This window comes from Ambystoma mexicanum, chromosome 9 (assembly GCF_040938575.1).
Source record: "Ambystoma mexicanum isolate Mex_15411 chromosome 9, UKY_AmexF1_1, whole genome shotgun sequence".
Classification (NCBI taxonomy): domain Eukaryota; kingdom Metazoa; phylum Chordata; class Amphibia; order Caudata; family Ambystomatidae; genus Ambystoma; species Ambystoma mexicanum.
The window spans coordinates 859,088,740-859,105,558 of NC_090931.1; the positions used below are offsets into that span (position 1 = coordinate 859,088,740).

The 16,819-nt window shown below is 43.4% G+C and overlaps 1 protein-coding gene across 2 annotated transcripts in view; it reads right to left on the reverse strand.

Annotated features, from left to right (window-relative positions):
* The window catches only part of ABCA12 (ATP binding cassette subfamily A member 12), a 700,854-nt gene that overhangs the window by 119,861 nt on the left and 564,174 nt on the right, over positions 1 to 16,819 (reverse strand). For both annotated transcript variants that reach the window (XM_069615933.1, XM_069615934.1), the window contains exons 44-45: positions 10,364 to 10,418; positions 2,854 to 3,031 (exon numbers count right to left, since the gene is read on the reverse strand). In XM_069615933.1, the coding sequence (XP_069472034.1) occupies positions 2,854 to 3,031; positions 10,364 to 10,418 (233 nt within the window). The remainder of the gene's footprint in view (positions 1 to 2,853; positions 3,032 to 10,363; positions 10,419 to 16,819) is intronic.

A 16,819-nucleotide genomic window follows, 5' to 3' on the forward strand; every position in this document is an offset into this window, starting at 1 on the left:
ACGCTAGGTTTTGATAATGTGCTTTGCTCAGTAGGACAATTCCAATTTTTATTATGACTCCAATATATACTAAAAGTGATCATTAGAAAGGAACATTGCAAAATTTTAAAAAGGGACAGTTTACAATTTTATTAGAATCAAATAGTTTTTCTTTTAATAGCTTCTTGTGCTGAGAATATTCACCATTTTTTCTAAAATGCCCTTCTTGGAAAAGGTAGTGCCTAGATTAACATGAATTATGTGGTCTTTCTATGAGCATCAAGGCAATTATTAATTTTGAATGCAAGCTACTGGTTTGAAATGCTGCACATTTGTTGCAATTTGCACACACTGATAATGAACAAATATTAGAAAATAAACACAATTGTAGACCCTGCCTTCTGGCTCTCTGCTCCGGTAAAAGGCCTGTCAGAACACCAAAATTCGCTGCAGAGCCTCTCTACCTCACCCTAAACTCCCACATAGAACAAAGCACCCTCAGTGTGATGGTAATATTCCTGCAGAGCACACACATCAATAACGTATTTCTTCAAATACCACTACTGTCCCCAACTCAGGCAATGCCTCTGTCACTGCTGCTCTCAATGTTAACTATTAAAAACACAACACTCCCTTAAGATATCTGTGTTATTTCTCTGGACACTATGCAGTCAGCAAAGGCTGGGGTGGCGCCAGCACCTGACAATTTGATTCTCGCCCACAGAGATACAGAGACAGAGTGAGACAACAGAGAGCTACAGAGGGTGAACGACAATGCAGAGAGAGCTTGAGAGAGAAAGATGAAGAGAATGTGCTTAGTTGGCATATGGTATCTTTCTTCATCAACAAGGTAAGCATTATCCACCAGTACACAGACACCAAAGCCCCAACTGACAGCACGCCACACATCCCATCTCGCAAAACCACCACTACCTGGACAACTTTCAAGACACTCATCATGTAAGACTTGTCTGCTACCCTAGCATTCCTCAAGGGCAAATCGTACATAGACGACATCCTCCCTGCCTCAGTACTCAAGACCCTTCCGACTGAAGCACTCCTAGCTTACTTGGCAATAATCAACACTCCCTCACTCAAGGCACCTTCCTCTTGACCCTCAAGGCCAGACACATTGTTGCGCTTCTCAAGAAACCAACACTGAACCCAGTCAACCACAGCAACTACCACCCCATCACCCATCTTTCCATCCATGGCAAGATCCTTGAGCAAGCAGTAGCTATGCAACTCATCCAACACAACAACACCAACAATCTTCTTTAGTCCTACCAATCTGGCATCAGACTTAGATACAGGCCGGAAATGCCTACTATCAAGGAGAATGGCAATGCCCTCTACAATGATGGCCATCCTTGGCTCTTGATTCTCTTTGACCTTTCATTTGCGTTCGACACAGCAGATCACCAGACACGGACATTCTACATATCTGCACAGGATTGGTGAGACCAACCTCAACTGGTTCAAATTCTACCTTGCTAACCACCACCAATGTGTCCAAATGTATTCCTTCGGATCACCAACTCTACCCTTGTGGGATCCCACAAGGGTCCATCCTCTACCCCTTGATCTTCAACCTTTACATGGAACTGCATGGGACCCTCCTGTCTGGACATCACGTCCTAATCCACCCATATGCAGATGACAAGCAGCTCTACCTCAAGATATCCTCTATAAAAGACTTTCACAGGCTTATGGCCTGCCTCCCATTGATCCAGTCCTGGATGTCCAGTGCTTACCTGCAGATCAATCCCTCAAAGAACACATTCCTAATGATAATGTTACGCTGGGAACATCTAGTCCAGTATTTAATTACCCTGTCACACCCAGGCAAGGCACCAGGCAAAGAATCCAGTGTCTATTTAGGTTTTTCTCATCCGAGCCAGGCACCATGCAGAATACATAGGGTCCAGCCACAGTGTCAGACCCAGGCATGGCTCTACCACGATTCAGAGAAATTGGTGACCAATCAAGGCGTTCATACCCGGTACCAGAGTGATAAATGAACTCCAGGACCCATCATGTCCTTTCCTTCTACGCATGCAACTGTCATCCACATAATCCAGGGTCCAGAAAGTCTTTCCAGCCTAGGCACACTACTATAGAGATAGGGGAGTCTGGGGAGCCAACCACCTTGTCCCTAGGACTTGCAATGAATTACAGTAATACACGTTTTTGTGATCTGCTCTTCTGTTATTAAGGGCTTTAAGCACCCAACAACTAGAACTCTGTATTTTGACCTATTACCAAATAATAAGGCCTCTCTTCTTGGCCAGCCTACAACCTACTCCCCTGAAGAAGGTCCCACACTGACATGAGGACTGAAACATATAGAGTCTAGGAATACAGTGTGTACAAAGACAGACTGTATAAAACCATTTGAAAAATGTAAGGTTTTTAAAACTCTTTGTTTTTGACTATGCTATTCGCACTAGTGTGTTTTTTGTTGGGTGGTGCTCGTTAAGTGATACCCCCATGTTAAAGTGACAATTGTACTCAGATGCTATATAAAGAGAAATACAAGTATTCACGTTGAAAAAACACACGTTTGTGCGGTTTCTTCTAAATGATATGTTTATACACAATGCAGCCATAGGGCGCCACCGGATATATATGTGTGTTGTTGAGTCTATTCAAAGAAACAATGCAGCAGCACTTGTGTGGATGCTTTTTAGTCTTTTTGGCAGGCCTTACAAGCCATTGCGCTGCACTCGGTGCTTACTTGTACGGGAGGATAGCGCCTTGGAAGCAAGACGACACAGAGCAACACAGGTTCGATCCCTGGGTCCGCGCTTAGAAACCGCTGGGTATTAAGCGTGTTATAAATATCATATCATATCTTATCATATCATATCATACCATGTCATAGAGGAAGTTGGTGATCCAGTAGCAGGGCTCGCTGATGCCAGAGATGTGCTGCAGCCGCTTGGAGCCGTTCTGATGCTCTTTGACGATATAGGTGACAAAGCTGGCGGTGGTGATGGAGTAGCCCACGAGGATGCAGAGGGCCACCAATATGTTCACCATGCTGCCGACGCTGCAGACCGACGGATAGGAAGGGAGGCGGCGGTGCATGATGGGAGACAAGACAGGCATGAGAAACGGCAACAATGCAAATCTGGAGAGTTTCTTCAAACCCCGCAATCCCTCAATGTACAGCTATAACTCTTGGTGAATACAGCAGGGAGACAGGGACACGCTTGGCTGGGAGATGGATAGGCCTGCCTGGAAAAGAGGCAGGTAAATACATCTCTGGCGTTGCAGTGCCACGGGCTTTACCTCACAGCTTCGACTGTACATTCCGCAGTACATAGGAACAGAGTGAAACAGGAGAGGGGGCGGGTCCACACTGAACCAAGGCCAAAGTGAAGCTTGTTACAGCATGTGAGCAAGCAACGCGTGCTTGACGCAAGCTAATTGATAGCGCGCATGTTAGGCCAGCAGTAAGTGTGTGCCGCATGCCAGGAGGGTTGCTAGCTCTGGAAAAGATCCAGGGCTAAGCTAATGTCGTGACTGTCGGGGCTCGGGGCTAGCTAGCCTTTTCATTGTAGCCTCTGAGCTTCTGTCCGAGGCTACAACCAAAAGACCCGGGGCTATAGCCCCCTCAGCCTCCCCTTAGCAAGGCCTCTGCCACCGACTAGGTACGGGGTTTGGGCAGCACTGTGCGATTTCCAATCGCAGCCTGTGGCGACCACGACACTCCGGGAAGAGCACAGCACTTGGAGGTGGGCGGAGGGGAACTGGGAGACGTGGGAATCCATGATTGATAAGAACCACTGTGTGAATGTAGCCTGATCATTTCCAGGTGCAGAAACCACACAATCCACTCACTTGTTATCCCGCTTTTCCATTGCTATCTTTATCACCCCTGGGGGTCTCTCCCTTACTTTCTTGCCCCCTCCATGAAGATGACCAATACAATTAACATTCTATGAGAAATACCCCGTCTCCAGGACATCTGCCCAGAGGGCTGCACGTCATCCCTCCGGGTAATAGAGCGCTGTTCTCCAAAAGTAATGACAATGAAAGCAGTGAAGAGGTATAAGAAGGCCAATGCTCTCCTCTGGAGGAGTACCTCAGAGAGAATCTCATAGCCCCTCTCCGCTCGTCGCTCTCCGGGCTCAGATCATTGGGGCTGCCCCCTCGTAGGACGTGTGCTTTAGGGACTTCACCTCTGCGGTAGCATCAAATGCCCCACTGAACCTAACATGCGCCTCTTCATCACTGTGGTAGGTCTTCCTTCGACCACACCAGCTCCTTCTAACCAATGTCATATCGTGCTTGCTACTGGAATGAGCAAACATCTAAGTGCAACTATCTGACGTCAGACAAAGAGAGGAAACTTAGTTTGCCCAGAATCACACCGGATCATTGGATGTGGACGCTGGGATTAGAATTCAGTGCATTGGTTCTGCAATTGACAATCTCCAGCCTTCGTGGCCCTGAAAATGTGTCACCCCCTCTCCTGAATTGGCACATTACCATTGAAGGCTTTGCCACTGATACACATGGTGTTACACCAATGCATGTGACTGATAAATACCTAGGATTTTCCGGCCCATACTTTCTGACAACTGTCCTGTAGTACTACAGACTGTACATGCTCTCCAGTTCTGTCTTTGCTTCAACTTTGCTATCGGCCCCTTGGCCCGCCCTGATTTTCTTTTTCGTAGGATTAACAAATGTTCCTGCGCTACACTCTGTTCCGGGGAATTCTGCCATACCTTACTTTAGAGTTACATGTAGACATAACTACATTTCCCAATCTGTTGTTTTATCTGCATCTATCAGTCCTGTTTTGGTTCCAAAGATCTCACAGAGATGTGGCTAATATAGCTGCATAAGGCATGGTCTGTCACCTTGGCACTAGGTGGCTCCCTGTCCGCAAGCACAGCCTCTTATGTGTATGTCTGCAGAGGTAATATGTCAACAATGCAGCGGGCATATTAGGATGAAAGTAGGTTAATGTGCCCATACCCACTTGGTGGATCATGGGTTAGTGCCCTCGCGTGGGAAACAAGCAGCCACAGGAGCTCTGGGTTTGAGACTCTCCATGAATAAAGTCACCTCTTGTTATATGTTCCCCTGCCTATTAAAAATAGTAGTGAGCAGCCATGGGTGCTGCATTCAAGCCTCTTCACTGATGCTCTGCTTTAACTTTCATCACATTTTCTTCTCTAGCTCAGCCATTTCACAAGATATGAAATAGCTCTTCTGGAGAAGGGAAATACTTTTTTCAGAGTAGCACCACTTACTATACAGTAGGGTACTTAAATTATGATTGGGAGGTTTGGGCAGGGCATAGTTAGTCAAGCGGGACTGATTGTGACTGTGGAATACTGTTATCAGCCTGAACGCGTACATTTGCCCATTTTGACACCTGTGTGGCAACCAGTGCTCATAGAGGAACTGGTGAAGGAAGGCCCTGTAATCCCTCCAGCTGTCATAATCTGCCCATGGTGCCCTAACGGGGGCTCCCCCTAATAACCACACCAAATCCCAAAGTTTGGTCCCCTCTAGATGACCAATGCCCCTTTCCTTTGACTTCATGCATCTCTGACAATTTGTTTAAGATATCAGTCGCAAACATTTCAGCTAATGTGGTGAATATGGTGAGTGCCCAGTCAACTTTGGGAAAATATGTGCCCCCCACCCCGTGTTCAACAGTGTGCAGTAAAAACACTTAATGTAGGTATTCGCACATACTGTGTTTGGAATGGTCTTTTATGTGTGTCATGGTGGCAATAACCCGCTCACATTACCCGGACAGCTTCTGATAGTCCACTGGGTGTTGCATGTTTAGTTGAGGCTCATCTTCCCCACCCCCGTATCAATGGCTGCAGTGGATCAAGCGTAGCTTGGTGCAAACCGCTGCTCTTATGTTCCACCCCTACACACGGCAACCCTATCACGGTGGTCTGAGGGTTTGACTAATCACAGATAGTTTTAAAAGGTAACCTCCCGAATACCACACATGCAGAGGAACATGGTAGCTCAAGTATGTGAAGATTCTTAACCTAAAAGACAGAGGTCTGAGCACAGATATCGGTTTTATGACACATGACGGCCAGCTCTGAGCCCAGGAGCAGCAATTCAATCGCATCAACAAAGTCAGAAGACAACTCACCAGTGCTATCTTTCAGCAGAAGCTGTTGGACCCTACTGATAAGGACCCCTAATGGGTGAGAGCACAGGACACCAAAATTGGGATCTGGCTGCCTAAGCTCAATCGGTTGGCCTTTACTGAGCATGAGACACAGAGAGATAAAAGTGATCATCGCACCATTCAAAGATGGGCCGAGTATTTTGTATTTGTCACACTTTATAGAAAGTAGGCAACCATTGTGAAACTTGAGGCACACTGGGATCATATTTTGTAATGCCACATTATCTACCATCGGGGAAAACCTAGCATTGAAGTCGCTACAGTGACACGACACTACATAGAGGCTGCGAAACACACTTGTAGACTTTGAAGAAAATGCAAAACTGAACCTGCTTTCCAAGTGTGTGTTTTTAAACCTTTCATAATACCTATACATAACATTAAAAACATATTACATTCCACAGTTACGTGTGAATAGGATTTGTTTTCTTAAAATGCAAATCTCTGTGTGAAATGTGGACCGTTTTCAAACCTTTAGAAGTGTTGCCTGCTTCCAGGAGTTTTAGGATTATTGGGATAAAACAGCAATTCCAGACCTGCATTCCCTGCATACTTCTCCTTCTACCAATGAAGTTGAACATGTTCTTTTTTGTTTTGAGAATGACCTGTCCTTTGGGTCTTTCCTCATCATTTCCCTCTCCACCATCTGATGAAGTCTTTGGGACTTTGAAAGCTAATGCATTGTTCCATCACCACATAATATTTCCAGTTAGTCCAATAAAAGATATCAACGACTGCTTTTTGTCTGACCCTAAAATTTTGATAAATATTTGAAAAGGCAATGCTCATTAAATACTTCATGCAGATCCGAATCCAGTCCCATTTACCGACTGACGCCATCTAGAATTGAAAAGCCTTATTGAAACCAAAGTCCTGTGTGAACTAAATTTGACAAGAAGAGATGTCTCCTGGTATCCACTTTAAAGTGATATCCATCAAAAAACCTCGTCAAAACTACAGAGCCTGCAAAGTTTCCTCTGTGTAGAGCCCTTGCCTGCTGAGCATCCTTTTTACATATAGTCTGCCATCCTGATGTCTCTTAATCGTGCCTTACAAACAGGGGTGTTGCTAGGTCTGGAAAAGACCAGGGGCTACGCTGATGTCAGAAGTGTCGGAACTGGGGGCTAGCTAGTCTTTTGGTTGTAGCTCCTGAGATTCTATCCGGGGCTACAACCACAGGATCAGGGGCTATAGCCCCCTTACCCCCCTAGCAACGCCTCTGCTGACAACACATTCTCACACTATTGCTGCTGCATGAAGTATATCTCACCTGCTTTAGATAGAGTGCTTGTGGCAAAGTAAGCTCTAACTGGGTGCGATCCAGCAAGCAGGTGAAGATCTGGTGCTGAGTAGAACCACAGTAGCCCCATGTGACCGAAAAGCTGCAGTGCATGTCATTTTGTTAGGGTGCTGTGTGTGTTCTGGGGAGACCCTTGCAGTCTTGTGGACGGCCTGTGCGGTACTTTCTTTTGGTGAACATTGCTTAAGAGCGTTGACTAAGGTGTAGCTGAAGGACCACAGACAGTGGCAAGAGCACTGCACATGCACATGTGAGCATCACGTTTTCTGAAACAATAGAATGTGTGAACTCTGCCTTGGTATGAGGCCAGGCTGACTCATTGTGGAAGGGTCTACTACTGAGCCTGGAGTGCTGTATTGGTCATTTGTCCATAGTTTTACCAGCACCTTGCTAGAGATGTATTACTACCTAGCAGGGGAGCCGATTTATGAATTTCCCGGGGGTGCCCAAATGTAGGAAGTGACATCACCGGCAGTAATATGACAGCATTTGCACGTAGTCGCCAACTTGGTGCAAGGGGGTGGGGCGCAGAACATTGGAAACATTGAGCAGCTTGTACTGCATACACTATATTCAAACAAGAAGGAGGTTTCAGCTTTCCGGTTGTATTCCAGTAGGCCATCACTGCCCCTACTCCACCCCTCTATAATCATCCAGGTTGTAGTAGCCCTCAAAAGGCAGAGCAACACAAGTAGGATGGGAGAACGAAATGCCAGCCCATCTTGTGAGTGTGTCAAACCTCAGAGCAAAGGCTGTGTGTGTGCCTCCTACCTTGGAGCACAATCTAACTAATTTGGTGCAAATCTGGCAAGTGGGAGCATGGGAATCCCCTGTGTGTGTGTGGGCTGCAGACCCCGTATCACATGCTCACTTCTTCAGTGTGAAATTCTGGCCAAGCATTCAGGATATGTCTCAAACCTTTAAACAGTGTGATATATTGAGTGGGCACCTCACTCCTTGGAGCATAGTATCACCTGTCACTGGTAATCTCACAACTGAATGTACAGTTTCACTCTTGGTCATCTCAGTGACCCCATGTACATTAATGGAGTCAGTCTCCCATCTGGGAAGACAATTATATATTCTGATATTTTACAGGCACAAGCCTTCTATTACTTGCCCCATGAAGGCTTCCAACATTCTGAGCGGCAGTTTATGGACAGCAGGCAGCTCGGGACATGCCTGTTGCCAATTGAATGTAGCCAGATCTACTATTTAGACACTGGTAGAGTGCCATGAATCCACATTCTTGGTGACAAAGTACTCAACATACAGAACACAATGGTATAGTGTTGCAGTCCTGCAGAGAAATGCCAAGTCGGTCTGTTTAAATGTAAAGCAGAGTGGCTGAGAAGTACACACACTGTGCCATTAAAAATAAAGCAGCTGTGGTGGGTGGAAGTGCTGCTTCGGTGGCATCAAGAGTATGCAATTCCCTGCGGGGTAGTGTTGGTCATTTCCTATTGAAGTATAGCAGCCCTATTGAGAAGAGCCATTAAAAGTGAAGCTGTCCAGTAGGCTGGATCAGTGCTGCCCCATAAAAGGTGTAGAAGCGTCTGTGAGAAGTGGCAGTACTGTCTCAACGGTGAGAAGTGTAGTATTTTCTGTCCTTAAGCACTTTGGGTTATTGAATAGTGCTGCTACATTCTGAGTAATTCCATCCCTTTAAACATATTAGCTCTTGTATAACCACAACAGTTTTGAGTTATTCTGACGATGATGAAGATGATGTCAGACTTGCTCAATAGTTCTGGTTCTGTATCATTAAATGTACTTCAGATCTTCAGGAGGATAGCTCAGGGGCAACGTGCTTGACTTGGAAGCAAGACGACACGGAGCAACACAGATTTGATCCCTTAGTTCGCTCAACACAGGTTTGATCCATCAGTTCGTGCAACACAGGTTCAATCCCTCGGTCCGCGCTTAGAAACCTCTGGGTATTACGCGCATTATAATTAACCAATAGAAATAAAAATAAATAAATCGGCTGAAAAGTGCTAAGCCTTGTAAGGGTATAGCAGCTCGACTGAGAAGTGCTGATGTTGTCCCATCAAAAGTATAGCAGCCTCACTAAAATGAACTAGCATTGCCTCAATGAAAGCATAGTATTACAATGATAGAAGCCCTGTTTAGCGAGCTAACTGAGGAGTACCAGCATTGCCCAATTTCAATTATGGCAGCTGCGGTAGAAAATAGAATACACAGCCCTGCTGAGAAGTGCTGTTACTGTCTCTTTAAAAATATAACCTAGAGTATCCAGGAGAAACTGTCCACAGCTGCTATTGCTTGAGAGGTTAGCAGAGGTAAGATACTGCTGTGTTTGAAATCCATGCTCTTTTTTTTGCTGTTGTTTTACGATCGCTTTTTGCTTTACTATTTTAAGTCTTTACCCACAGTTTTGCGAAATTTTATGTAGAAGTATAGTGGTATATGTGAACAAATGGTTATGTACATTTTTCGAATAACTTGTTGAGACCCTATTTATTTATTGTTAGTGCCTCTAAGTGCTATGCTGTATTCTCCATGACTTTACGTGAACACTTGGTTATCAACAAGGTGTTCACGTAAACTCCTGGTTATCAACAAAGTGTTCACGTAAACTCCTGGTTATCAACCAGGTGTTTACGTAAACTCCTGGTTATCAACCAAACAAGGTGTTCAAGTGAACTCCTGGTTATCAGCTAGGTATTCACGTAAACTCCTTATTTAACATTACATCAAGAGCAAAAGCTGGAGCATTTTGATGGAACACCTTTAGATCCCTCTGAATCTCCCGGGGACTTACAGACAAACTCACGGACTCACACTGCTAAGACAGCAAAATATGGCGCCACTCTTGAGTTATAACAAAGAACGATAGCAACATATTTCCTTGCTGTGAAAGGGAAAGTTGAAGCTCTTACGCATTTTGTTCCATCGTCAGGGCTCCAGGGTATGGATGAGTAGACACAAAGATACCTGGGAGACAAAGAAAAAATAAAGTTGTATTCCTCGCTCTTTTGTTTTACTTGTGGTAAGAACTGCTAATACGCTGAATGAATACATGACTGAATGAATAAGAAAGTATGTCTAACACATTGTAAACCTAATCATTGCTTTGTGAGGAAAAAAGGCAAGTTATAGGTGGAACAAAAGGATTTGGGATCCTGTGGAATAAGTAAGGGTGATGCTGCCATGCCTGATGCTGAGATGACCATCCTGTCTCATGGAACAATTATGTGTTCTCTCTGCCCACTGTGGCAGCAACTTAGGGACATTTCTCCTGTCAATTCAACCCTGATAGGGACGGTGCCATCTACCCTCAAGGTAGCCATGAACATTGTCTTTTTATGGGTGTCAGCAACCTTCTGTGTAATAATACCCAAGAGAAATACCCCACAGCAAAATTAAGAGAAAATAATCAAGACAAAATAACAAAGAAAATATCATTATAAGCAGCAGAAAAAGTAACAATGCTGAACGTAAAGTCTGTAAAAATAAGAAAAAGAACAAAAAAGATGTCACTCTAGTAAAAATGTGCAACATTTACAACAAAAACAGACACAGATATATTACAAGAAAGGTGAACATCTTATGAAGTGGTGAAACCCTTCTCACTCTCAAAAAACATTGGACCTCAAACTATATAATTTGACATCACACAAGGTGGGGAAAAACATAACTTTTTTGTTAATATATTGGTTAATATACATCAACCTTTTCAAACAATAACACATAAAATACAATAGAACAATAATTAAAATCCATCACAAAGTTCATCACAGTACAGTACAAAATAGGTCCATCTACTTGTACATTACATTCAGACATCACAGCACTTCAAGTTAAATTCGTATTAATTAAGTTTAAATCAATTTTAACTGAGTAAAAAATCTCATAACTGCAATTGTGAGTGGAGTACAAAATCCGCTCAACAGCCACAGCAAAACACATAGTACCTCAATAAAATATCTTCTATGAATAAACATTCTAAAATGACCTAAGCAGAGGTGGTTAAGTGCAGGAAACTCTAGGATTAAGTGTTCCAGTGTTTCAATCTCTTCCACGTTCTGACAAATTCAATCGAAGTCTCATAAATGAAATGGACAAAAATGTTGAAGCCGATTCTTTTAGATATGGAGCCAGAACTCCACGCTTCTTATGTTCATCTCACAACTGAGTGAACAAGGGGTATCTATGTGTGATTTAACAAGTGGCGATCCTGTCTCTTTAAAAAAGTTATTTCTTTATTCTACAGGGATTTTGTCCATAATACTCTGACAGTTGTTCACACATGTGGTCACCACATTACTCTGTGAATTCTGGACTATGGCATTCAAATCGCTATAGAAGGATTTCTCCACAGGTACCAGTATTTTCCTAAAAAATGACATTAACTGCCATCTGGCTACTGCTTGCAAAGATCTTGTAGCACACTCAAAAGGTATGACTACAATGGGTACACAATTAGGATGTTTCAAAACTCAAAGCCATAACCCCGCTTCTAATATTTCAAGGAGATCAATTATTGATGTTTTCAATAGCTCAACTCCATATACAATTTTAGGATTACTTTATGGTCAAAATACTTAATTAAAGGCTCCAGAGTGAATTTTCCAAATGTATTATTTATTTTGCTCACCTGAGCTGCCAAGTCATCCACTCTATGTTTTAGGTATTCCTAAATAAAAGCTGTATTGGGTTTAGTGATAATGGGAAAACCTAAATATACTAGTGTGTCTATCATCTCCAATTTAGTATTATTTGTATACCAAATATTTTTCTGATGTTTACAGGAGGACCTGATCATAAAGACTTTTGTGTTGGGAATGTTTATTTTTAATTGGTTTCCTGCAGCATATTTATTGTAAATATCTAAAAGCCTCTGCAAACCAATTGGGGATCTGTCCATGAAGGAAATCATCTGCGTAGACCAACCAAGTAATATCCAGGTTACCCACTTTAGCTGGGATAAAAGCGACCCTCTCCAACACTCCCCAACATCCGAGACATACAGATTGAAGAGGCAGGGCTGTATTGATCTTCCTAGTCAGGGCTCAATGATGGTTTATACACACCTGAAATTTAGAGCTTTTATTAAGGTTAATAATGACATTCTAAAGCCCTGCAGGTATTCGCCAGCATGCTAATTTGGCCCATAACAGATTCCAATCTACAAGACCAAACGCTGTGGCCAAATCAATCATGGCTATGTAGATATTCTCCTTAGATATCTTTCCCCATACCATATTTTACAGACATCTAATAAGAATTCCATTCAAGTTAGTACCAATTGCCACCCTAAAACCTGTTTGGTTCTTAGACAATTTGCCTGTTTCATTCGCCCAACTAATCAGATCCTTAAGAACTAAATTGGCAAATATTTTCCCATCCGCATCTAAGATGCTGATAGGCTTGTAATTCCTAGGCTCATGAGGGTTTCCCTTATAGGAACGACATAAGCCGTCTCCCATGATGTAGCTAAAACTTTCCTTTGTATGATCTGTTTATAAAATTCTCGTCCAACATCTAATTTGAAAGGTTTGTTTGATAGATGGTTCAGACATGCCGCACGAGATGGGGTGGCCTTATGGTTGGCCAAAAGAATGTCATCCCGATCAAATTCTACAGACAATCCCATAACTAAATACATTTGAGGGACAATAGAGCCTTCTGCAATCTCTGTATATACATTTCCTAAATATTCTACCCATATTTTTTACGGGATAGGATTTATTTGCTTATCTACCTGGCTTACTTCGTCCCCTTAATTAGTTCCCAAATGTTTACATCAACTTTCCATGTTGTGACCTGCAGCATTCACTCCCCATCTCTCTAGTAGAGGAGGTGTCTATGCTGTCTAAGCAGTTCTTATAATTTGCTTGGCTTTCTTTGTCATTTGTTTGCACCCATATTTTTTTTATCTGTCGAATACTCTTTCTTAACGATTTCTTCTTTTTGTGGACAAGCCTACAATAATTATGTTTATGAGCTGATCTCTCCTTCTTTCCCAAGTTAACACTTCATTCAATTGGAAAGATGAACTCAATATTTTCTTTACTATACACGTAAAATCGATCCTGGTTAAAAGTATTCAATTTCCAAGCATCTGAAGCATATTCACAATCACCCCTTACTTTACTGTTAGGTTTTTGCAAGTTAAAATCATCCTATCTAATACGAAATCCTGCCATGTTTGTCACCAGCCTAGTGGGCCCTCCCACTAATGCTGGGGATAATCTACTGTCAAAGTGAAAGGAAAGCATACCCTGATCACCAAATTGTTATGACCATACCTTTCACACTTGTGAAAAACATTTGCCTAACAAAAATATAATCTAAAACTGAAAAAGATTCTCCTCCGTTGCATGTATAGTTAATTGGATTGTCCCCTGTCATATTTCCATTCAATATATGGAGAGTAAACGTGTTTGCAAAATGTACCCAGATTTCTCCATGAATTTCTAAATTCATAAGTTGTTTTCCCAAACTACAAAACGAGTTCAGGTCTCCAGCCAATAGAATTGCACCATGACCAGAGACAGCCAGCCAATCACACAACACTTCATTCAACTGATCTAAGAAACATTTTCAAGGCACCAATCGCCTTATGCCAATAAATGATAACAATTGATACCCTCTTTGCAATTGACTCATTCGGGAAGTCTATTGAGACACACAGGGCTCCACTGTTTTTACATTCCACCTTTTTTTGCTTTTACACCAACAGTGTTATTAATGGCTGTAACCAGCCCACCAAAGGGATGACCAAACACTCCCTTCTCTGTCGGTTGATCAAAGAAGACAAAGCTGTCGAAAACGGGGGGCTCCGTCATCCACGTCTCTTGCATCATAATTACTTTGTGCTGTCTCAATTAACTTCCAATTTCCACATTATTAAACAATCGCGTGTGCCCATGCAAATTCCATGTAACTAGATTCAAAGACAACTCGTCCTACCATGGGCATCTTTCCCCTTGCCATATTGGTATATGGACCATTCAAAACACATGTGACAAACAACAAGTCTACATTGTCAGATGAGATAGCTTTGCACGTAAATTGGACCAGAATTTCTGAAAATTGTATTGAGGTTACACTCCCCAAATCTATCACGATGAGGCATGATCGTATAGCCTAATAACGACAACAGCCCTGATTCATTAAGAATAACTTCAAAAACAATTCTTGAATGGATAATCAGGGCCACAATATTAGTACGTTGTTCATCGATAAAGTCAACCAGTTCAATATCCCTGTGGGCAAATAGGGCGTAGGTTAGGTACTTCAGAGAACAATAATACAACATTAGACCTATTTAATATAACTGGGTCTTCATCCGGAAGAATTTGCTCTAATAATAGCCTCTCCTCCTTATTCAAGGGAACAGATGACCAAACCAACTCAGTCTTATTTCCATTGTCGGACGTTTTAGGTGGACTCCAATGGGGCCCCTGTCTATTAGTCTCATAAACATATGATGTACCTCTAAGAACATTATAGGTAGTTCTTTCACCCTCAAAAGGCCAACTATTTGAGTTGGAACCCTTTACTTTCAGAGGGACCACATGCTAATTTGGGCCCTCCCATACTGGACCATTATTAAATTTTTGGGCAATGTGGCTTCCTTCACAAACAATTCCCATAGTCCCTGAGTGATCGAACACTCCCCCATTTCATAACACTATCCGGTCCTTGCCAGCCAATGAGTTGATGTGCAGATCTACACAATACTCAGTACCCGCCCTCACACCAACAGTTGCTGTTGGACTGGGTCAATACTTACTTTCTGTGTTGTGCTAGCGCTGCTTGGCTGCCGGCCCCCGTCAAGGCGCTTGCCTGCCTCTCCTGGTCTGCCTGGACAACTTGCTGACTTCGGCAGAATGAATTCCAAGGGGCTCCTGACGACCTGTAAACAGGCATCTGTTTTCCCGTCTTCTCAAAATATGCGAGGGTCCTGCAGCCTCTCAGGTTCTGCGGCGAAGGAGTCGACCTGGTGCCGGGCTGGCACAGCCAACCATCCTCTGTGCTACCAAATTGTTGGGATAAACTCCCAGGTATGCCAGAAGGCCACTAGGAGTTCATGGTCTCTTGCAAAGCAGAACACCATCCCCAGGAGGAACATAAGACTCAGTCAAGCGGTAAATTTAAACTTTGGTTTATTACAATAAAACCAACAGAGATCAGTGCAAGGACAGAAGAAATCCGTGGATGTCTCAACATCTCCTGGCTCGCAGGTCAGTTTTGTATCCTGATCGTCTCATAGTGACGTCACAACCTGGGCCCTACTCCAGAAAACCTATCGCCATCTGGTATTGGCCGTCAGGAGCCTAATAACTTATATGATCCCCTAAACATGTTATTCTACTGACTCTCCCATGTCAGGTGTCTGGCCTGAACCATCCCCAAATCACTATCTATTACAGAGTTACAGTGTGAGGGTCTTACCATTGTTTCTTGCCCGTCGCTACCCACCCCTAGGATTCTGATCTGTGGTTGGCTAGAGCTGACATCCCCAGGCCTGGATCTTCAAAGGTTCTCAGCTCTTGGTAATAAAAATGACTATGTGTCTGCATTGAAACTTGTCTGTACCATCTTAGTCAATGAGAGTGCTCTTTCACTCCGTGCAACACTTGTCTCACATTGTAACATCTTTATTGCAAGCTGCTGTCTGGTGGCGTGAGATCGGCTCCCTTTCCCAGCGCTGGTTGCTGTCCATTGTTTGAGTCGGTCGGGTCACGTATTCTGGAGACCATGATTTGGAGCTGTGCAGCTCTGAATTATGAAGAATAACTTGCATTTATTGCAGCTGGTGTTACTGTTGTTCAGGGAATGGAATGTCATCAGTATCTGGTGGCCTTGGCAGCGGGTCTAGTCTCACATGTTTGCTCTTGTCCAGCCTGAATTCAACTTAGCTCAATTCTTGCTGAGAGGCTTGTAGCCTGCTGTAATTTTCCTGAACCATAATGTGGCTTCTGAAATGTTTGTGCTATTGATTATTCTCCATAGGTTAATCACACTTCGCTCTGTCAGGTTCCATGAGTGCTTCTGCAGTTCCATAAAGTTATTCGCATATAAGCGTCTGCAAGCTTTATTCGGGATCTCTTGCTTCTTACGGTTTCTGCATTGCTACATTTAGCTAATGGCAAAATAATAAAAACAATGACAGTCTGTTTATGTATCTGTCCTCTAGCTATATACAAGCGACGACTCGTCTATTACGCGAGCCCCACCAGCCGCAGTGGTCCCACAGAGGCACAGGCTGGTATGAGAGCCTCCTCACTAGCCAAGACACTAGACCACTTTGGCCTGGGAGTCCCCCATCCCAGATATTACAGGACCAGTCCAGGCAACAATGACCAGGAAAGGAGATATGGCTG